General features: G+C 42.4%; 1 protein-coding gene across 1 annotated transcript in view; it reads left to right on the top strand.

Moving 5' to 3' along the window:
• The first annotated feature begins 8200 nt into the window (after positions 1 to 8200).
• HTR2A (5-hydroxytryptamine (serotonin) receptor 2A, G protein-coupled) overlaps positions 8201 to 24146 on the top strand; it is a 68680-nt gene continuing 52734 nt past the window's right edge. Inside the window, exons 1-3 of the mRNA XM_010854645.1 lie at positions 8201 to 8598; positions 9070 to 9810; positions 13343 to 13543. Of these exons, the coding sequence (XP_010852947.1) occupies positions 9399 to 9810; positions 13343 to 13543 (613 nt within the window). The 5' untranslated portion in view covers positions 8201 to 8598; positions 9070 to 9398. The remainder of the gene's footprint in view (positions 8599 to 9069; positions 9811 to 13342; positions 13544 to 24146) is intronic.

The raw sequence follows: 24146 nt of genomic DNA, 5'->3' as shown, positions 1-24146 counted from the left end.
TCAGTTCCATCCCTGGACTTTTCAATTACATAAGAATCTCCTTTGATGCTTCTTTGTCTTGGATTTCTCCCATTTACCAACAATAATCTTGAATAATACAACTGCCATGCTTAAAAGAGAAGCTATTTTTTTTAACATCTCACCTTGAAGCCAGTGTATCTCAGTCATCTTCAGAACATAAGATCATTCCTGGTTCTCTTCTTATGACCTTTAATTAGTTTAAATATTTTAAAATAATTTTGTTTATAAACCTAACACATACGTGCTTCAGAGAATTTATCAAATCCAAAGTAAACATAAACAAGAAAAAATGACTCTAACTCTTGACCTAGATGATTACTATGAATGCTTTCATGCATTTCCTTTTGGTCTAGGATCATGCATACGTGTTTTTTAAGGCTGAGGTCACACTCTATGGAATTTTTATCCTGCTCTTATTTGACACATGAATAACTTCCCACGTAATGAAATGCTCTTCAACTATATGACTCTTAAAGCTAAATGCTCTTTCCTTTGCCTTCTCTCCTCCCTGAAATATCTCCTTCCCTTGGCTTCTAAGACTAAGGGAAGAGAATATTTCTGTTTTTCCTCCTTCCTCACCATGCCTACACCCTAGCTTCCCTGACTGGTTCTTACTCACCTCTAAACATTGAGGTATCCCTGGATTCAGCTGTCCAACTGCTTCTTTGTCTGCTCAGATGTTTGGAAAATCTCACCCTATTTCATGTCTTTCAACATCATCCATACACTGACAATTTCCTAATTTACATTGTAGCCTTGTATATCTGGACCCTTGTATACAGCATAGTCACTTGTTGGTCACAAGACATCTCAAGTTTAACACGTCCAAAACTGATCTGATATTCACCCAAAACTTGCTCTCCCTTGAGGCACTTCAATGAAGGGCAATTCCATCCTTCCAGCTATCCAGATCTAAAAAACCTAGTAACCTCTCTTTCTCATATGCCACATCCTATCTATCCATCAACAAGTACTCTTGACACTGTCATCAAAATATACACAGAATCTGACCATTTCTCACAAACCCATTACTACTACCCTAGTCCAAGCCGCCATCCTCTCACGTGAAATGGACATCCTGCTTCCCTCCTACCCACTACCTAGCCCTCACCTTATTCTGTGCCCAAAGCAGCCAGAGTGATCAATTTAAATGTATCTCAGAGCATGGCATACTCCCACCCACATCAAATGGCTTCCCATGTCACTACAGGATGAGCCAAATCCTTTCTCTGGCCTGTGTAAGGTTCTCCACAGAACTCCCAGCCCACTCATGCTATTCTAGCCACACCGGCCTCCTTGTTTTTTCTCACCCATCCCAGGCTTGCCCCAGCACCTCAAGGTCTTCACTTGGAGAAAAACTTGCTAAACATTCTTCACCCACTCCCCATATATATGCCCGAATCATTCTATTTCAAGTCATTGATCAAATACAAGCTTCCCATAAAGCCTTCTCTGACCACCTACCATTACAAATCTACTCCAGTCCCTATCCCAGGCTTTATTTTCTTCTAACACCTATCACTTGTAGACATTATGTAACTTACTATTTATATCCTTCCACCTCACACTCTCAGGACAAAATCCACTCACCACATCGTTCTTGTATACTTTAACATTTTCAGTGAAACTGTTCTTATTTCTTAGTAAGGTCACCAACCAACCTGTGTTGCCAAAATCAATGGATTCCTCAATGCTTTCATCTAAACAGGCATCTCAAGATGGTACACTTCTCAGTTGGCCTCTTTTTTTTTTTTCATTTTTATTTTATATCGGAGTAGAGTTAAGAGTTGGCCTTTTTCTTTTTCTTGAGACACTTTCCTCTGTTGGATTCTATGACGTGGGACTCTCCTGCTTGTCTTGCTGCTGCTACTGCTGCTAAGTCACTTCAGTCGTGTCCGACTCTGTGTGACCCCATAGACGGCACCCCACCAGGCTCCCCCATCCTTGGGATTCTCCAGGCAAGAACACTGGAGTTGCCATTTCCTTCTCCAATGCATGAAAGTGAAAAGTGAAAGTGAAGTTGTTCAGTCATGCCCGACTCTTAGCGACCCCATGGACTGCAGCCTACCAGGCTCCTCCATCAATGGGATTTTCCAGGCAAGAACACTGGAGTGAGTTGCCACTCCGCCTTTTCCACCTGCTCGTCTTACCACTTCTCAAAGGGGTTTTTTTTGTTTGCTTGAATCCTTCAAACCCTTAAGATTTAGAGTATAAATGTTGGCATGCTTGGTCCAAGGCTTCTGTTCTTCTCTGTCATAACCTTTGCTCTTTAAAGTACTGTGATGTGGGTTGAGTAATGATCCCCAAAGATGCCCATGTCTCAGTCCTCCAAACCTGTAACTACGGTACCTTAAAATGGTAAGCACAACTTCACAAGTGTGTTTAAGGCTAAGGGCCTTGAGATGGGGAGAGTAGTCTGCATTTGTCTAGGTGAGCCCAATCTAATCATACAAACCCTTAAACGTGGAGACTCTTTCTCAGCTTCAGAGAACCAGGGTGGTGACAGCATGAGAAGAAATCACCTTCTAGCCTCTAGCTTTAAAGATGGAAGAAGGGGCTACAGAAGCCAAGGAGCACAGATGTCCTCTAGAAACTGGAAAATAAGATTAGATCTAAGCTCCCCTAGACTCTCCAACAAAAATGCAGCCCTCTTGACTGTCCCTCTACACCTCCCTGACTGGAGTAATCCAGGGCTCAGCCCTCAGACCTCTCTGCTTTCATAATCCCATTCACTCTCTGGCCGATCTCACCAAGCTTCAGACTTCAGGTACCATCAACATATCACGGACAGCCAAGCTTATACCTCAACTCCATACTTATGCTTACCACCACCAAAAACTCCTTAAGCAAATGAATTAAGGCAGAAATACTGTCCATCTTCACAGTATTAGCTCCTCAAACTGTCTGACACAGCACTTACTTTTTATCTGTGAAATTAATGAGTATTATTAAAACTAGACACCCGTGTTGGCAAACTGAAAAGACAGACGACAGGGTCATTAGCTCATTTCAAGTAGTGGTTTCTTTTTACACATGCCAATGGCATTAACATAAGGCAACACAGGACCCTGCTTTCCAAGCGTGCAGTGGTCAGGGGGCCTGGCTTGTTCCAAACCTCAAAACTGGAACATCCAAAGGAAATGATGGACTGATTACACACCACTTGGGAAATCTGTGAATTTTTTTTTTCTTCTCATTCTTAGACGATTAGTAAGATTTGAGTAATAGAAATCTCAGGGGCATATTCTGAAGAAAGAACATGGAATAAATAAATTATATGCTGCCAATTCAGCACAAAATCAGATACAACTAAGTGGAGGTTAAAGCGGCCGCTGTCTTTAAAAATAAAGCATAAAAGGACAGACAAAAGAAGGAGCTAGTTAGTCTATGCTTCTTTGAATAAAAATGAGTGACTACCCCAGACATCCCGGCCATTTAAGTTTCCCAGATTGCAATCTACTAAAAAGAAAAAAATCAGTATACTTGCACAGCAATATGAATGACTCTTACAGTCATGCTATTAAGCAAAATAAGACAGACGCCAAATGAGCACGTACTACATGCTTCCATTTAAATGAAGGTCCAAAAAGGGAAGTTACACCATGGTGGGAATGGTAGAGATCTTGATTTCAGTAACGGTTACATGAATGTATATATTTATCAAAATGCATTAAACCATTTCAGATCTTAACAATTTAATGAACGCAAAATATAATGTGATTTAAACACATAGAGGTTTCCTGCAGTGAGTACTCTGGGGGCTGGGAGGGGAGTGGGAAAAACAGAAAACAAATGCCTTCACAGCAGGATCTCTCAGAGCCCTTAACACGCTTCTGTGCATTGCTCAGTGGTAAAGAATCTGCCTGCAATGTGGGAGAGCCAGGTTTGATCCCTGGGTCAGGAAGATTCCCTGGAGGAGAAAAGGGCAACCCACTCCAGTGTTCCTGCCTGGAGAATCCCATGGACAGAGGAGCCTTGTGGGCTACAGTCCATGGACTTGCAAAGAGTCAGATCCAACTGAAGCGACTTAGCACGTGCACTGTAAAGTCCTAAGATGAGGCTACAGGATACTGTATGTTCCAGACTCAACTGCTCAAAGAACTTTATTTTTTCTTACATATATTAACATTTGTAAGGCACGAATATTTCAGAACCCAGTAACTTTAGCCTGGAAAAATTCAAACAAGGGCCATGAATACAACGTCAGTCACTGAAAACATAAAAATCAATGTTTTTTAGTGAATCCCCCAGAATAAACTAGTTGCAAAATGCACACTTAGAGAAAGTCCAATTAAGTACTGCAGTACCTCTGCCCAAAATAATAAATTTCATTTTTATATTAGTGACCTCCCAATTCCTTCTGGCAATAATTAGAGAATAAACCCTATCTCTACCACCTAAGTGACAGTGAAAGTGAAATCCCTCAGTCGTGTCCGACTCTTTGCGACCCCATGGACTGTAGCCTATCAGGCTCCTGTCCGTGGAATTCTCCAGGCAAGAATACTGGAGTGGATTGCCATTTCCTTCTCCAGGGGATCTTCCCGACCCAGGAATCAAACCCAGGTCTCCAGCATTGCGGGCAGACGCTTTACCGTCTGTATCTATTGAAGAACTCCAAGTTAGTAGCAAGAAAGCACTCATCCATATAGACAATAAATATCTTTCTGTCTCTGCAAAACATGCAAGTCTTCCTTAAGTGGCATAAAGGCGCTGAAACGCAAGTTTAAAATTGGAAGTCTTAGCTTGGGCTCCTCAGGAACCCTTGTGTGTAGATTCACTAGGGAAAGCTCCAGACCAACAGCTGTAGGGAAGCAGGGCCAGACAGGGGGAGGACTTTAACTGTGATGTAGCCACCACAAAGGTGGGGCACTCTGGAAGAGGGGAGGGATCAGCTGAGAGCTGACAGCTGCCAACACTTCCGGCAGCAGATAGAGTGAGAGCCTTAGCCCTGAAGGGAGAAATGAGTCACACACCACAGTGTCCACAACAGCAGCCAGGGCACACCCTTTTCACCAGGCCCAAAGGGGTGTCTGATCTGCAAGAAACCATCCTGACCAAGTCTAATTCTCACGCTATTAATAAACAAGCTCTATTTAAGTACCAGGAGCCAAGGATTGAGATTTTGCCCATATTATTGTTTTGTCCTTAAAAGATTTCATGAAACTGCAATAAAAACTACAAATTATCTCAGATGGTTACTAATAGAATTCCCTCATAATATAAACTATATATCAAGAAACTCACACGACTACCTTTACCATGACTGGAAGCCCAGCTTTTTTCAGGTAGAATAATGGTCTGAGAACATGAGCTTTAAGACTGATAACACAGCACTCAATATAACAAGATTTAGCATCAAAAAGCTTTAGAGTCACTTTCCAACACTAAAGTGTTTCTTTTTTTAATATATTCTCCTTTGCCTTTCTTTTCATTTGTGATTTTCAAAGTGATTCAATTTTATACTTTAATTTTTAAATTGATATATAATTGACTTACAATGTTGTGTTAGTTTCTGGTGTACAGCAAAGTGATTCAGTTATATATAGACACATATGCATACATATACATATATACATACATATATAATATATACATATGTATGTATGTAAATATATATTCTCTTTCATATTATTTTCCATCATGGTTTATTATATGATATTAAATATAGTTCCTTATGCTACACAGTAGGACCTCGTTGCTTCCTTTGCCTTTTATAAATAAAATTAATTTAGTATCCCGTTGGATAAAACAATGAAAAAGGAGTTAGAATTTTCTCCCTGAATCAGTTCATTTATTCCTTAACAATGCATCTACCAAGGACATCCCATTAGGGGACATTATGTTTGGTACTGAAGGTACAGAGATGAATAAGAAGCTCACCATCTAATAAAGACGACAGACATGTGAACAAGTGACTATAAATCATTCATTCATTCCACAAATACATCTAAGAACCAACTATATATACCATGAATAATAAAAACATAGTCTTTGCCCTTCCAGCGCTTGCATGCAATGTGAGACACATTCAAATAGAAGGTGTTGTAGTCTCTGCCTCCATGGAAAGCTTTCTAACAGTAAGCTAAACAACAATAGTAACAACAGCAACTAACCTTTACTGAGGGTGTAAAATGTTCCAGGCAAATACATGAATCTTAACCCTCAAATCAATCCTCGGAGGCAGATGTTATTATTACGTCCTATTTACAGATGAGGAAGTCACAGCACAGAGAGGCTAGTAACTTCACCCACATCACACAGGCGGTAAGGGTTGGCCTGGGATTCAGAGGACATAACCTTGGAACTGAGCCTTGAAAGCTGAGTAGCAATTTGCGAAATGGACACAAAAGTGGTGGGGGGAGTATTCCAGACACAGTGAACTAGAGTAAAAATGCTTAAAAATCATCAGAAATTGACAAATTCATCTGCATGTAGGCTGCTGGTGGGAGGTGAACAAAAGACCCAGCCTGAAAAGTGGGAGCAGTGGGGGATGGACACAGACAGGAGCCACGTGCCCTACGGAGACGGAAGGAATGTTGGCACAAAGTGCCATGTTTAGTAATATCAGTAAGAATACTAATAAGAATTAAAGACATAGGCTAAACATTTCTACTCCTTATCACATTTTAGTTTTACTAAATGAAAATGAAGCAGCTTGACTGTCTGGGGTCAACTAAATGAAAATGAAGCAGCTTGACTGTCTGGGGTTCTACTCCTTGTGAGTAACAGAGCTGTGGTTCAAACCTGGGGAACTGATTCAAAAGCCCATGCTCTCTCCACAGCTGGCTCTACAATATGTGGCAATCACCCCCCACCCCACCCCATCTCTACAAGGGAAGCAGAGGAGTCGGAGGAAGACAGGGAGGCAGAGAGGGGTGGATTCCTGCTCCAGCCCAGGAGACAATGAAAAAGTGAAAGTGTTTATCGCTCAGTCCTGTCTGACTGTCTGAGACCCCACAGACTGTGGCCCGCCAGGCTCCGCTGTCCATGGGATTCTCCAGGCAAGAATACTGGAGTGGGTTGCCATTTCCTTCTCCAGGGACTCTTCCCCACCCAAGTATCGAACCCCAGTCTCCCGCATTGCAGGCAGACTCTTTACTGTCTGAGCCACCAGGGAAGCCCAGGAGAATATGATACAGCCTTTAATCAAAGAAGTGAGGGTTGTAGGCTGGAGAAGAGATTTGAGAAATGTGTACACAGAGGTGGCCCTGGAGACTTCTTAAGATCAGGCAGTGAAAAGGAGGGAAGAGATGTGGAAAATAGCCAGCTGTCTGAGAGACAGTGATTCTTTAACCAAGTGGAAGGATGGAAATAAGCAGGAAAAGGTGGGGCAGAACCGGAGAGGGGAGATTAAGATGCTCAGGCCAACATCTCCCAGGCTAGAGATAAAAGGGCCTGCTGGACAACTAAATATCTGAGGCAAAGCCACCGTGAAGGTACAGTTTTGGCCAAAAACATGTTGAAGGAATGAGAGAGGAGGTGTATTTGGCTAAGAAAAACGTAAAGAATAAAAAGATGAACAGAAACCTAGAAAACCTCAACTATTCAGGAAAGAATCCATTTTCCCATCTGTAAAACTAAGATACATAGACAGAGATTCCTGACATATCTGCCTTCTTTAAAAATCTGAGAAGGGGCTTTCTTACAAGTAAAGGTGATTCGTTAGTGTTATCTCTGGAAAAACTTATTCTCTTCCCTGTGTGAGGTATTGGATTACTTCTAGGGGGTATATTTCTGCTGAAGAAAATAAGCTAGTTGAATGGTGTGTTTAAAAATTTGAAGAAAAAAAAATAGTACTAAGAGCTTCTCAGCGTTATTACCAAAAATCTGCTAGCCATTCTGAGCCCAAATCGCGGATGTCAGTAATGCCACTTCAGGAATAAGCTCTCTGCCTGGAAACACCAGCGCTCCGAGGAAATACCATTCTCCGCCTTTATTTACATTCTCTCTTCACCCTTCACCCTAAACAGTATTACAGTGAGGCTTACCTGCCTTAGGAATCTGTACCAAAGGCGATTTCTCCCGTTTCTCTCTTTAAAATTAAAAAAAAAAAAAAGAAAACTTCCCACTGTTAATATGTAGCAAATGGGGAAAAAAAACAAAACAGCCCTTCTGGTCCGCCCTCCCTGACTGTTGCTACCTTGCAGTTTATGACATAGACAGAGGGAGGGCTGCCGGAGTGAACCAGGCGGCGGTGGGGAGCAAGTCCCTTGCCGGGGAGGCGGGAGTCCCTGGAGCGAGCGGCTCTGCCCACTGGTAGCCCGCGACGCGGTCCGCGCGGCTCTGAGCGGGGCCGGGGACCATGTCTCCGCGCGCCCGGCCCGGCGAGCCCCGCGGAAGGGAGGGAGCACCCAGCCGGGCGGGGGCAGAGGGAGCCGCCGCGGACCTGGCAACGCTGGCACTGGCTCGACTCTCCCAGACAGTTTTGAAGTCAGCAAAACAGAAATCGAATTACTATGATGCTGGCAGTGGCCGCTCGGGGAGAAGGGGCTCTCTCTGCCGGCTTGATCACCAGGAGAGATGCAGAGAGTCACAGATGAGCCAAGCGTGTCTCCCGGGCGGACCCTGAGGACCCGTGTAAGTTGCCGTGTTCTCCGGCTTGCTGTATTCTACGGTTGTGTCGTTTTCTTTCTTTCTTTCAAGCCTTTGTGGCTTGAAAGGCTGCTTGGCCGCCATGGAATTGTTTCGATGAGAATTCCCAGTGTGGAAAGTTGATGATCCTTAAGACTTTTTTTTTTTTTTCCCCTTTTCTTTGATTAACTAAGCCACAGAATACAAGCTGAAATTCCTGAAGGCAGCCGGGGCAATGCAACCCAAGACTGACAACTATAACCCGAAGTACCACTATACTTATTATGGGGTTAACCCTGGATGTGTTTTTAATAGCCTGCCGGTACTGTAGGCTGCCTGAAGCCCCACTGTTTGGGATCGAATGCTATGTTAATGCTGCTGTGGCTAAACTAGTATGATCAGTGTAACCAATGGAATGAGATAGAGCTAAATGACAGTCCTGCTAGTTAACAAAACTTTTCTCTTTTTTTTGGCCAGGATCACATTTTTCTCCCTGACTCCTCAAAACTGAGCAACCTCTCTCTTAAAAGTTCATGCTGCTTTTTTGATCTTACTTTGGAGAGAAAAAAGAAAAGAAGCTAGACAGAGGATTCTTCTGAAATTGTGAAGGAAAGCACTATAAAGAAGCCACCGCAGTTCTTTAGCTACTATTGTAATAATGGAAGAAGAAAAGCCAACCGATGGAGCCCAGCACATACGCCAGCCTCATTGTACAGAGCTTGGGGACATAAAGCTGAATGGTGACCAGAGCCTGTAACCGGTAAGGTTTTTCTTACACTTCATCTGCTACAAGTTCCGGCTTAGAAATGGATATTCTCTGTGAAGAAAACACTTCTTTGAGCTCAACTACGAACTCCTTAATGCAATTACATGCTGACACAAGGCTCTACAGTACTGACTTTAACTCCGGAGAAGGTAACACTTCGAATGCATTTAACTGGACCGTGGACTCAGAAAATCGAACCAACCTTTCCTGTGAGGGCTGTCTCTCACCACCCTGCTTCTCCTTACTTCATCTCCAGGAAAAGAACTGGTCTGCTCTGTTGACAGCGGTAGTGATTATACTAACCATTGCCGGAAACATACTCGTCATCATGGCAGTGTCCCTAGAGAAAAAGCTGCAGAATGCCACCAACTATTTCCTGATGTCACTCGCCATAGCTGATATGCTGCTGGGTTTCCTGGTCATGCCCGTGTCCACGTTAACCATCCTCTATGGTGAGTGGCATTTGCTTCCTAGCTGTACCCACATGGGTAACAAAACGCGTGCATGTCATTAGCAGATGAGTCCGGGCTCAGGGGACCAACTAAGCGTAAGGCTTTGTTTATGGAGGAGGGGCTACCATGTTACACTACTTAAATTTTAAAATGAGATCACATTTTAAAAGATCAGACAACCTGTACACTGTGATCATTGGAGAGTTTTGTGCTTTGAAACATATACAGTTTACGTAGGGAGATAAAGCATTGTGCTTAAAAGCACATATGTTTTACTCCTGTATTCTTGCCTGGAGAATCCCAGGGATGGGGTCTTACAGAATCAGATACAACTGAAGCAACTTAGCAGCAGCAGCAGCAAGACAGTCCTAGAGCAAGAGCATCTGTCATATCTGAATCCATTTGGTTTTCAAGCCTTTATATTCCCAGCCAAATATCCCAGCCTTCAAGACAGGCCAGTTTGATCTTGGTCACACTGCTTTCAGCACTTCTAATGGAGTGGTAAAACCTTCCCAGTTCCCTTGGAATATTTACAGAGAGAACATTCGTGGTGCAGTGGGTTCAATGTTAAAATATGCAGCGTCTCCATTAGAATAAATGACTTACACCAGTTTTAATTGTTCCCTGCCTGAAGCCGCATTAATTTGGAGGTGTGCCTTTGAATTCTACCCCTCAGCTCTTTAAAAATGCATATGAATAAACTCCTCCCGAGTTGTTTGGAGGAGGGTGGGAAACACAGGGGAAGAGATTCATCTTGCTTCTTCTCAGTGGAGTTTGAAAGAGTCAAACCTCTCAGCAAGTCAGCAAACACTGGGACGACTTCAGCGGGAAGCAGAATGTGATATTCTTTCCAAATTATGAGTAATACAGCCAGATTCCTCCCTTTAAAAGTGGAAGAGGAGGGGAGAATATTGAGAATGCTGACTCAGGCACACCAGCCGGTCACCCAGAGCTAGAAACAGGTTATGGGCATTGTTAGAAGGGATTTTTCTGGCTATGTCTTAAGAGCTAAAATATGTGTATCAATCCATCCCCAAGGAGTATGGAGGAGGAAGGAGGTGAGCAAGGGAGCGTGGGCATCGGGTTTGCACAGGGTCCACAGCGCTCCTTGCAAGGCCAGCCCCCGCTTGACGACTCAAAATGTCACACCAGGATGATCTGATTAAATTCGCTTGTCATTTCCCAGACATCCGGGAGAGGTTCCCGCTTCCTAAAACCATGCCACGTGGAAGGCAAACTCCAGGAGTGGGAGATGACTCCCAGAGGGCCCATCTGGGAACCCAAGCCTGAGTGAGAGGCGGGGAAGGGTAGGTACTCCGGAGCGGCGAGTGGGGCTGGCAGCAGTCAGCCAGGTTAGCAAGTCGAGTCCAGCCCGGCGCCGCCGGCTCGGGGTGCAACGGCGCCCCCTGGTGGCCACGGCTCTGTGCGCAGTTGATTCCCATCGAGAGACGTGCCTCTCCTTTGGCTGGTCCCCAGACTCCACAGAAATGCCCCCTCCTTATCCCCACCACTAGAGAAAGCAATGGCAACCCACTCCAGTACTCTTGCCTGGAAAATCCCATGGACGGAGGAGCCTGGTGGGCTGCAGTCCATGGGGTCGCTAAGAGTCAGACACGACTGAGCGACTTTACTTTTCACTTTCATGCATTGGAGAAGGAAATGGCAACCCACTCCAGTATTCTTGCCTGGAGAATCTCAGGGACGGGGGAGCCTGGTGCGCTGCCATCTATGGGGTCACACAGAGTCGGACACGACTGAAGTGACTTAGCAGTAGCAGTATCCCCACCACGGAAACCCAGACTACGGTCCCCCGCTGCCTCCTTGCAGAGAAAACTCCTCCCACGGTCAGCATCAGTTCCGACCAGGCAGAGGGTGGCTTCCTCCCAGGCACTGGGCTCTCCTTGGAGCTCAAGCTCTCTGCATGTAGCATGAAAGGCTCCACGTCAGACTTGTCTCCTGCACTTTAACTTTTCTAAACATCAGTGGTGGCATCTTGGTAGAGATAGTTTGTGGATAGAGAGTTTGTTCAGCTTTGTGGGTCCAGAGCATGGGGAAAGATGGTCTTCATAATTTTCCTTCTTAACATGTGTCCAGATCTAACACCACGGCTTAGATTGTCATCAAAACTAATGAAGGTTCCTATAGCCATTTGATCTCCCTCTAAAACAGATACAGGAGACTGTGTGTCCCTCAGACATATCCTATCTTCTTAATATAGCAGGTGACTTCCTGCCCTGCATCTCACAGTGGATCCTTTGGGTAGCTTTAAGTCAATTTAATGTTGAGATCCAACTTCCACCCACCCTCCTAGATATCAGATCAGATCAGATCAGTAGCTCAGTTGTGTCCGACTCTTTGCGACCCCATGAATCGCAGCATGCCAGGCCTCCCTGTCCATCACCAACTCCCGGAGTCCTGGATATCAGGACCCCCAGAAAAGCTGTCCAACTGATTCTAATGTGCACCCCCGGGTGAGAACCACTGCCCCAGGTAGTGGTTGCCCAAGTGTGGTTCCTGGACGGGTAGCATCGGTACCAGCTGGGAAATTGCTAGAAATGCAATTCTTCCTGCTCCACTGCACATGCATAGAATCGGAACACCTGGAGGTGGGCTCCAGTGGCTCATTTTAAGAAACCACCTCAGAGAGTCTGAGGCTCCTTCAAGTTTAAGCATCATTTCCCTGAAACAGTTCTCAGAAGAATACCATCCTTTTCTTCATCATTATCTTTATCCCTCCTGCCCCACCTCACGTCCCTGCAGTTTGAATTTAATCCCCAAAGCATTATTAGGGAAGCTTCATTTTCATGAAGGCATATACCCAGTCTGTGGAGAAGGGCATGGCAATCCATTCCAGTATTCTTACCTGGAGAATCCCAGGGAGAGAGGGGCCTGGTGGGCTATAGTCCATGGGGTCGCCCAGAGCCAGACACGACTGAAGAAACTTAGCATGCACACATGCCCAATCTGGATTTTTAAACATTTCTTCATTCACACCAATAGCATTTTTGGCAGACTGCTAAATGCCATCACTGTGCAAGACTGAGCAATTGTAATAATGGCTAAGAGGTGGCCTAACCTCAGAAAACCTACAGTCTGAAAAAAAGTAAGTCAATAAATAAGTAGCTATAGGATTCTTTGACCAGGCTCCCCTGTCCATGGAATTCTCCATTTGATAGAGGAACCCAAAGTACATCATAACTCCCAACCTAAGTCATTAAAAACAAAAAGAAAAGTAGGTATTGTTAGGCAGAGGAGACAAAACAAGAGAAACCCTGAAGAGACAACAGCCTGAGTTCACAACACACCAGCATGATTCCAGCTATAAGGTTTCAAATCTTGCATTCAACCAGAGCAGTCTTACTCTGCTCCAGTACAGTTGACATCAGGCTCCTCTGAAGTACTGAAAGTATCTCGTGTTGCCCTTTGCTGTTAACCGTGCCTTTTCCCAGGATGAAAACTGTTCACGCAGGGTAAATTTCATACGCCAGAGAAGCTCCGGGTCATTCACTAATGCTAACCTTCTGCATCCCAGGGTACCGGTGGCCTCTGCCCAGCAAGCTCTGCGCTGTTTGGATTTACCTGGATGTGCTCTTCTCCACGGCCTCCATCATGCATCTGTGTGCTATCTCCCTGGACCGCTATGTTGCCATTCAGAACCCCATCCATCACAGCCGGTTCAACTCCAGAACTAAGGCATTTCTGAAAATAATTGCTGTTTGGACGATATCAGTGGGTAAGTGGAACAGTATTTCAGACTCTCACTTCAAATGACAGTTCATGCCTTCTAAGTAGACTTCTGTTGTGGTTTTTTGTTTGTTGGTTTTTGCGCTGAACCCTGACATCCTCAATCATTCTATTTGCTACAAGATATGTTTATAGCATAGTAAATCTCAGCTTTGCTTTAGGAAAGAAAAATCTGTTAATGTCACAGGCTGACAACATAAATTTGTATTGTTTTGCACAAGTAAGAATATACATGCACACCAATAGACCCCAATCAGAATAACTGTGCTATGCATGTGTTCAGCACTAAGTCCTATCCAACTCTTTTGCAACCCCATGGACTGCTGCCTGCCAGGATCTTCTGTCCATGTGATTTCCCAGGCAAGGATAATGGAGTGATTTGCTGTTTTCTTTTCCATGGAGATCTTCCCAACCCAGGTATTAAACCTACGTCTCTTGCATCACAGGTGGATTCTTTACCACTGAGTCACCAGGGAAGCAATGGTGCTATAGCCATCTTCAAAACCTTTTCCTATCTTGTGCTTTCAAATGCACAAAATTCAAGTGCCTGAATTTCTAAATCTTGAGTTTCCCAGAGACCTCAATATTTATAATCACTGGACTTGTGGTCAATGTAAGGAAACAGAGCCCAATACTGGAGAATGCACAGTTTCTGTGGGTAGAGAAAGGTGCCAGGCACCATAACTCAGAGGGAGAGGTAAGGACGAGAGACGGTGGCAGGACTTAGTCAAAGAGAACCCAGCACCTCCGTAAGCTTCCTCGTCCTGTTATGATACAACATGCCAGAGGATTTCAACCCACTTCACTTAGGCTGATTACACACCTTCACCTGTTGCCAGTATTGATTTTCTGTCAGACACCTAATAGTCAGAAAAGCCCAGGTAGTAGAAGCCAGAGAGAGCTCCCAGGCAGCTAAGTGAATTGCACCCATCACCTCAGCCGGCGTGGTTCGTAACCAAAGACTCCCTGGGAGTCTTTTTTTAAGTTTTAAAGTTGCCAAGTGGAAACCACAGTCCCACCAGGACCACTTAGCTGCCAGTGTCTGCTCACATGAGAAACTATGGATTTGTTGGCAGGCTTGCCATCAAGGACTCGTGGGAGTCTACTCACAGTTTTGTAATGATGAAAAATGCAAATGAATTATTGTTGAGTCACTCAGTCATGTCCAACTCTTTGCAGTCCCATGACTATAGCCCGCCAGGCTCAAGACATTTCCTGGGCAAGAGTACTGGAGTGGTTGTCTTTTCCTTCTCCAGGCGATCGTCCCAATCCAGAGATCAAATCTGAGTCTCCTGTGTCTCCTACACTGGCAGGTGGATTCTTTACCACAGGGATAGCAAGCACAATAATAGAATAGCTTTGTGTTTTTCAGGGCCTATGGTTTGCCTTGCTGTTAAATACATCATCTGCAGAGGAGGTAACTCCGTTTTATGGATGAGGAAATGGGTTCAAAAAGTAAAATGGCTAAAGCTAGTGAATAGCAAAGATTGTGCTCGATTATGATGGGAACTTATTTAATTGACTTAAGGGATCACCCCTGGTGGCTCAGACAGTAAAGAATCTGCCTGAAGTGGAGACTCAGGAGACCCGGGTTCGATCCCTGGGTTGGGCAGATCCCCTGGAGGAGGGCCTGGCAACCGATTCCAGTATTCTTGCCTGGGAAATCCCGTGGACAGAGGAGCCCGGCAGGCTACAGTCCATGGAGTCACAACAAGTCGGACACAACTGAGCAGCAAACATGATGGGAACATTAACAAACTGCATTGGTGTGATTTCAGCATTTTTGGAAGTCCTAGCTATTCTCCATTTTAAGCTTCACAATACAGTCTGAAGCAGATAGAGTGGGAGATCTTATTTTATCTGAAGGACTGAGGAAACAGGGCGGAGGAAAGTGTGTGGCTTCCTGGGTCGCCTCTCCAACTAGTGCCAGGGCTAGGACTCTAAGCTTCCGGCACCAAACCCTGCTGTCACTGCTGAACTTGGTAAATTCTTTCCTGAGTAAACAGATGTTGCTCCCAAAATATGCTTGCAGTTTCTGGGCCTGTGCAGTCTTGAACTCATCCTACTGGGATCAAGAGAATGAAGGATTGGTGGTGCTCAATCTCAGCTGCATGTAAAAGCCCTGGGGAGCTACTGATTTCACTGGTGTGTGTGGGTGTGGGTGTTGGTGTGTGTGTGTGTGTACTCAGTCACTCAAACGTGTCCAACTCTTTGAGACCCTATGGGCTTATGGCCCACCAGGCTCCTCTGCCTGTGGCATTTCCCAGGCAAGAATACTGGTGCAGGTTGCCATTTCCTACTCCAGGGGATCTTCCTTGACCAAGAATTAAACCTGTGTCTCTTGCATCTCCTGCACTGGCAGGTGGATTCTTTACCATGTGCCGCCTGGGAAGCCCTAGTAGTATAAGGGCTATTTCTACACAGCGACCAGAGACACAGTAGTGCTCAAAGCACCTTACAGGGGATAAATTGCAGAGAAAGACATTGCACAGGATGACATAGCTCATAACCAGGAGTCCCCCCAGGGCAATTCTATTTGAAAGCCAACACTCTTACTACTGCCCAAAGCACAATCTGCTTCCTGCTCCTTCCAGCCATCACCCCAGGAGTCAGGCAGGCTGGAATGAGTTGTGAAGGAGACAGTCAGGAGCCATCACTCATCCATTTGGCCAAACTTTTATTGCATAGCTCCTATGTCCTTAGATGCGCGTTTTGTGGTCCCTGACCATGTGGTCAGAGAAGGGAGATAAGAAAATACAAGAAACCCTGAGGTTACCTAGGCTCTGTACCAGAAATCTGTGAGAGATATGGCTGAGGAGTCGGTAAAGGTTTTAAAAAAAAGTCAGTTCTAGTGAAGATGTGCACATACTCAATTGTCTGACTCTCTGTGACCCCATGGACTGTAGCCCACCGGGCTCCTCTGTGCATGGAATTTTAATGTAGCATAAATATTCTCCTGAATTATTTTTTTAATGTTTTCATTTCCACTGATTTTTGTTGTTGCACATTTAAATCCTTGGGCTGGAAATTTTGTGCGTAGTCTAACGTGCTTTCTTCTACCTATTAAAGCCTTTTCAGCATCTACAGATATCAGTTTTTCCCCTTCAATTTATTGATGTATTTAGTTTTCTTTCAGATTTGAATATCAAACTGTTCTTGCTTGCCTGGAATATATTCATAAATGAAGCTGGTTTGTTATTCTTATAAGGTTTCTTTTGGTGGCTTTATTAAATTTGGGAGATTTCTTTTTTTTCCTTAAGATCCCGAAATATTTAAGTAGGAATGTGCTTTAAAGGTTATATAGAATTTAATTCTAAATCTTTCTCATCCTGGTGGCTTTTAAAATGGTATCTTTAACTATATCACAAACCTCTTTAAACATTTTTATCTACATTTTCTACTTTGTTTTGGGTTATTAGCTGAGTGCAAAGTTTGTCTTTTGTATTGATTCATTATCACTAAATGCAATGCTTCTTGCTTTAAAGTCTGCTTCATCTGAAATTAGTATAACTATGCCAGGTTGTATTCTAGGGTCTTATTTTCTAGATATATTCTATTCCATCCCGTTACTGCCAAACTCCTTTGACTTCATATATAAATATTAAGTACATTGCTTGTAAGAAGCATATGAAGTTTTGCTTTTATTCAGTCTGTCTTTTAACTGGACTGTTTTATTTGTATTTAATGTAACCCACATATATTTGGATTTAAATTTACCACCTTGATTTTTTTATTTCCCATTTTTCCGATGTTCCAGATGCTTTCCATTTTTGCCTTCTTTTGCACTAATCAAGAATTGTCAATTCATTATACCCCTTTCTAGAACTGTTAGTTATCTCAATCTTCTAAATCCTTTTAGTGATTATAACATTCATTTTTCCCCTAAAAGAGGCTAATACAACTACTTTATCACTTCCTAAATGATTCAAAGACCTTAGCATATTTAAGTCAGTTCACCCCATCCTTTGTATTGTTTTTGCTATTTTCTATTTATCTTTTTAAAACCTGTAAGTCATCGTAAATGTTCTGTTTGCTTAGTATTTGTTTTTCACATATTGACCCTTTCTGTTGCTATTTATTGCTTCTGTCACTTCTGTGATTCTGCCTGGGTTTATAGTCCTAATTCCTGAAGAATTTCTTTCAGAATATCACATAGGTTTATTTCAGCTTTATTGTTTTTATAACAAACATTTTTATTTCACCTTCATTGTAAGCATATTTTTTTTCAGTATAGAATTCAAATTTGGGAGTTATATTTTTTCAGCAAGTTGTGGATGATGTTCTAAAGTTCTAGTTTATATTGTTTCTTAGTAAGAACTTTGCTGTCAGATTTGTTTATAATATACCGCCTCTTACCACCCTTTGCAGCTATAGGATTTTTTTACCTTTGTATTTTAACACTTTTACTATGATATACCTCAGTGTGGGTTAGTTTTGCTCTTGTCCTGAGTGAGTGAGTGAAATCGCTCAGTCGTGTCCAACTCTTTGCAACCCCATGGACTGTAGCCTACCAGGTTCCCACTCCATGGGATTCTCCAGGCAAGAGTACTGGAATGGGTTGCCATTTCCTTCTCCAGGGGATCGAACCTGGGTCTCCCGCATTCCAGGCAGATACTTTAGCCTCTGAGCCACCAGGGAAGCCCTTATCCTGTGTGGTGTTTATACTGATTCTGAAATTTGTAGCTCAATGCCTTTTGTCAGTTTGGGAGAAATTTTGGTCGTTATCTTTTCAAATATTGCTTCTGCTCCATTCTCTCTCCTGTCCTCCACTTACTTCTTAGATTCCAATTTCTCGTATGATAGAACTTTTATTCATGTTTATGACTCTTAAGGGGCTTTCCAGGTGGCTCAGTGCAGTAGAGTCCTGCAACACAGGAGACGCAAGACACATGGGTTAGACCTCTGAGTTGGGAAGATCCCCCTGGAGGAGGAGATGGCAACCCACTCCAGTATTCTTTCCTGGAAAATTCCCTGGGCAGAAGAGCCTGGCGGGCTACAGTCCATGGGGCCGCAAAGAGTTGGACACAACTGAGCACGCACACGTGACTCTTAAATGCTTTTCTACATTTTTCACTTTTCAGTTCGTACTTTAGTGTGGATCATTTTACTGACTTTTCTTCTCCTGGGTTGTTAATCCCCTCACCAGCTATTTCTAATTGGCTGTTAAGCCCATGTTTGTATTCTTAATTTGCTACAAGCATGTTTAGTTTTTAGAATTCCCACTCGATTCTTTTTTGTAGATTCTAGTTTGTAGGTGGCGCTAGTGGTTAAAAAAAAAACAAACATACCTGCCTGCCAATGCAGGAGACTCAAGAGATGTGGGTTCAGTCCCTGGGTTGGGAAGATCCCCTGGAGCAGGAAATGGCAACCCACTCCAGTATTCTTGCCTGGAGAATCCTATGGACAGTGGAGCCTGGAGGGCTACAGTCCATGGGGTCGCAAAGAGTCGGACACGACAGCGTGCGTGCACGCACACGCACGCACACACACACATGCAAGTACTCTGGAATAACTGTTTTCATCTGTTTTCTTAAATATTAATCACAGGTATCTGGGTATCTGAGTTACCTGGGAATTTCTATTTTCTAGAGTCTTTTTCTGTTAGGTTCTGTCAGCTGCTAAGCCTGGTAATGTTATTAAATATAGACACTGGAAAAAAAATACGTGCATACTGTGTTGATGTTGTCATTCTTCAGAGAGGGGTCCATTAACTTTAGCGGTTAGGTCTCCTAAATCCAGCCAGGTTTAGGATGAGTTTTTGTGAGCACTGGTCTATTTTCATTTTACCCGTATACCTAGGATATATTCCTTCTCGACCTCAGGTGAACATGACTTCCGTCTCCATTTTTAAGAGCTCTCAACTCTAGTTTTTGTCTCCGTGGCACAATAAGGCTGCTGCTCACCCTTCTGTTGTTCATTGGAGCATAATTGATTTACAATACTGCGTTAGTTTCTGCCGTGCAGCAAAGTGAAATGGTTATGTGTATATCCACTCTTTGAGATTGTTTTCCCATATAGACCATTGCAGAGTATGAAGAGAGTTCCCGGTGCTGTAGCAATAGGTCCTTATTGGTTGTCAGTTTTATATCGAGTAGTGTGTATATGTCTTTTCCTCCCAATCTGTCCTTCTAACAAGTTGGTAAATGCCTTAAAGGGAAAGGAGGCGCATACCATTACATTCCTGTTTTCCTCTTCCTTTCGCTCCAGATCATAACCCCTGAAACCCTGACTACTTTGACAGCCCTAACTCCCAATTTTTGACCTCCCAACCCCTCCCAAGACAAGGATTGAGGCCTTGAATTTTGCTTTATTTGACACTAGCATACTGTACCTCCTTCTCCTTGTTTGAGTCTTTCCAATGTATCTTTTCTCAGCCCTTCATTTTTAATATCTTTGTTCTTTTGTTTAATATACTTATTTTCACAGATAACTTACAGGTGGACTTTTTAAAAAAAAATCTGATACTCTGCCTTTTGATAATGAAATTCAGTCTGCCTACACTTACTGTGACAACTGACATAATTGGTTTTATTCCTCCCATTTTACATTCATCATGTACCTTTCTTTGTAAGAATTTTCTTCCTCATTTCATATGGTTGCTGACTTGCAAAATGTTTTGCTTCTTTCACCCTGTCCCAGTTAGTTTGAATTTCTTCTTGGCTTTTCCATTCCTTTTTTGATTATAAAAGCTGAGTCGTGTCCAACTCTTTGCAGCCCCACGGACAGTAGCCCACCAGGCTCCTCTGCCTGTGGAATTTTCCAGGCAAGCATGCTGGAGTGGGTTGCCATTTCCTCTTCCAGGGGATCTTCCCGACCCAGGAATCGAACCTGCATTTCTTGCATCTGTCTCCTGCATTGGCAGGCAGATTCTTTACCACTAATACCACCTGTAATCTTATCCCAAACAATCATTATACCGACATTTCTATTACTATTAATATATGTAAAATACATAGTAACCCCACTAAATTGTTTTATTTCCTCATATACCCTGAGTCCCAATCATAGATTTTTCCATTATTTTATTTATTTATTTTAATTGGAGGCTAATTATTTTACAATATTGTGGTGGTTTTGCCATACATTGACATGAAGCTAATGGCACAATAGATCCTTTCTAAGCAAGTCAAAAAATGCAGAAACCATAAAGATCAATATAGACATAGCTTAATACATGAGAAATAGTACTTTTTATATGGCTAAAATCAATATCAACAAAGTCAAAAGCAAACTTTCAATGTCTGGATAACAGACCAAAGAGCACCCATGTTTTGATAAAAAATGAAAAGACAAGCAATTGAACAGGGAAAAAATAAATGATACGAACAGGCAATTCACAGAAACCTAAGTTAAAATGGACAAACCTCATGAAAAACACTCAGCCTTTTTAACAGTTATGGAAATATAGTTTACAACAATAATGCAATATCACTTTTTACACATTTGATTGGCAAAATTGAGTGAAAACACCCACTGCAGTTTTGGCTATGGTGCCCTGTGTACCCATATTCAGTTTGTGTGAATATGAGTTGTTTGTTCGTGAACCATCTAGCAAAAGTTATTAAAATTTGGCCACCAGCCTCACTTGAAAGGATCTGCTCTACAGGAAAACAAAAGTACATGTAAGAATCTAAGACAATTTGAGGGAATAGCAGAAAAGCTAGGTCATGGTTGAATATATTATTTTAAATTATGGAATATTCTGCAGCTCTTAAAAATCTTGAGAACTGGAGGAATGTCTGTGAAGTTAAGTACAGAAAGCAGGTGGCATGCATGGTCTGGACCCATTCTAGTAAGATAATAGTAACAATACATGGAGATGTTTACGTATCATTAATAGCACTGAGGAACTATTAAAGGACCTCACACTTGCCAAGAAGGTAAAATTAGGAAGAATGGCAGGATTATTTTATTTTCCCTCACATAGTTCTGTACAATTTTTCACACAAATATGATGACGATAAAGTGTTTTAGATAAGGGGTCCCCAACCTCCAGGATCTAATGCCTGATGTTCTGAGGTGGAGCCGATGTAATAATAATAGAAATACAATGCACAGTAATGTGATGTGCTTGAATCATCCCCAAACCATCCCTCCCCAAGTCCGTGGAAAAACTGCCTTTCACAAAACTGATCCCTGGTGCCAAAAGGGTTGGGGACCACTGATCTATATGTCCACAAATGAAACAGTTACACCTGCGTCCTAGGAGAGAGGGCTCTGTGAGAGGTGGTGGTGGTGTTTAGTTGCTAAGTCGCGTCCAACTCTTTGCAACCCCATGGACTGTAGCCTGCCAGGCTCCTCTGTCCATGGGATTTCCTAGGCAAAAACACCGGAGTAGGTTGCCATCCCTTTCCTCTCTTCCTTTCCCAGGCAAGAATATTGGAATGGGTTGCCATTTCCTATGCTGACACTCAAAGTTTGCAAGGATCTAACAGATGGCAAGCTTGGTAACCACATCAGAGATGACTCAGGTTTTCTTGCTCTAAGTATCTCTGAGATTGGCTGCTTCTCCCCAGCTCCTTACAGTGACCAGCTTGGTCAGTTTACTTTTGCCAAGACCTCTATCTAACTCTGAGGAACAATGAACATAATTACAAATTGATTCCATTTTCTATGTGTGAGTTTCTCTGAGTAAAGAAGTGATGACAGTCAAGATTGAAGCATTAGATTAAGAATGATCCTGAGCTTCTCTGAATTTCATTTTGCCTTTATAAACCCAATTCCCTTGATCAGAGGGAACCGTGACTTCAACTACAATATATAAAATGAGCAGACCTCTTCCTCATGATGATTGCCTTGCTAATGCTGTATGAGAAAAGAAAATAGATGCTGTTTATTCCCTGTCTTTAGCAGGTAAAAGTATATATCAGATAGAAAATGTGAAAATGACTATTTTCACATTGTCATATCCTGACAAGCAAGCAAAGACACCAACTTAATTTTTTTTCTTGAACTTATTTCATTTTAGAATTGTATTTGCAGCTCATGAGTAATTTTGAAGTATCATGAGTGTAAATAAGATTTTTTTTCCTCCATCAAGGCTAAGCATGACCTTGTATTTTATGCACAATTACTTTTATAATAGAAGAGACAAGCTGTGTCCATTTATTCAGTCCTTCGCCTTCACAAACCGGGACACCACATACAGGATCCTAGACTAAATGTTTAGGTCCTTGGATCCAACCTCATGCCTTCAGGCAGGCCAAAACTTACCTTCCTAGATAATGTAGATGAATGAAGCAGCTTTGAGGGACAATGAAAATGCTACGTCTCACTACAGTTTTAATTCGTATTTATCTGCTTATATAGTATTTGAGCATCTTTTTATGTTTTGAGCAAATTTATATTGTTGCTGTGGTTGGCTGCCTGTAGTTTTGGCTGTAGAACTTGGTGGTTATGAGCAAAAAGTCTGGAGCCAACTATCTGAGTGTGTCCCCTGTAAGCCGTGTAGCCTTGGGCAAGTTACTCAGCCTCTCCACACCTTCGGCTCCTGGTGAGTAAATGACAGTAACAGTACCTACATCGTGAGGTTGCTTTACTAATTGAATAAATACAGCATTTGTCTCATGTTAAAAGCTTACAACATCCTTTGAACTCCTTCCTGTAAGGTTCTTGGACTTTTCCTAATACAAAATAAGAGAATTAGCTATTTGTCCATGTTTTCACAATTTATCTATATATTCCCAATAGGTTGTCACTTGCCATTACTTATGGTGGTTTTTTTCCCCTCACATACTTACATATATGATTTTATTTATAGATGTTCTTTTCTCCTTTACGGCTTCTGAATTTTGAAGTGTTACTAAAATTGCTTTTCCCACTACAAAGTTATAAGAGGAATTATTCCATATTGTCTTCCATTATTTCTATGGCTTTGTTTTATACATTTAAGTCTTTGATCCATTTAGAATTTAACCTGTGGCTTAATTTTATTATTTCTACACTGCTTTTTATACTAGCTACTTATTGTACCACTTATTTGCCCTTTGATTTGATATGCCACCTTTATCATATACTCAGTTTCATATATGTGTATTTGGGTTTATTTCTGAACTTTATGTTCTGTTGACCAGTCTGTTCATTCACTTACAGCATACTTTTAACTGGTGAGATGACATATGGCCTTTATTATCTCTTAAAACTAATATTCCCTCATTGCTCTTTTTCAGAGTTTTCCTGACTAAAATTTTCACTTGCTTTTTTTGAGTCTCAGTTTTTATTAGAAATCAGCTTCTGTCTAGTCCCAGAAAAGAAAATTTTATTAGAGCTGCATACAATTTTGTAAATCAATTTTCTAGACCTTTTTGCTGGCATATCTGTATACCTCCGGTCTTATTTAGTGTGTGTTTGTAAACAGCCTCAAATTCCCTTTGGAATTAGATGAAAGTACATACAGGTAACTACCAAAAATTTTAGCACTTAGGTTTTAAAAACTATGTGTATTTAGGTCCAAAAGGAATGATAATGAAATATGTATGTTGAGTTTTCCTATCATACCATATCTTCTGGGGGTGGCGAAAAGCTTGGAAAAATACAAAATAAACCAGAATAAAATAGGCTCAAAACCAGATGGTGTTCTGTTGGCCTTCTTA

This window comes from Bison bison, unplaced genomic scaffold, assembly GCF_000754665.1.
Source record: "Bison bison bison isolate TAMUID 2011002044 unplaced genomic scaffold, Bison_UMD1.0 scf7180017864345, whole genome shotgun sequence".
Lineage (NCBI taxonomy): Eukaryota > Metazoa > Chordata > Mammalia > Artiodactyla > Bovidae > Bison > Bison bison.
This window is presented reverse-complemented; position numbering and strand designations above follow the sequence as displayed.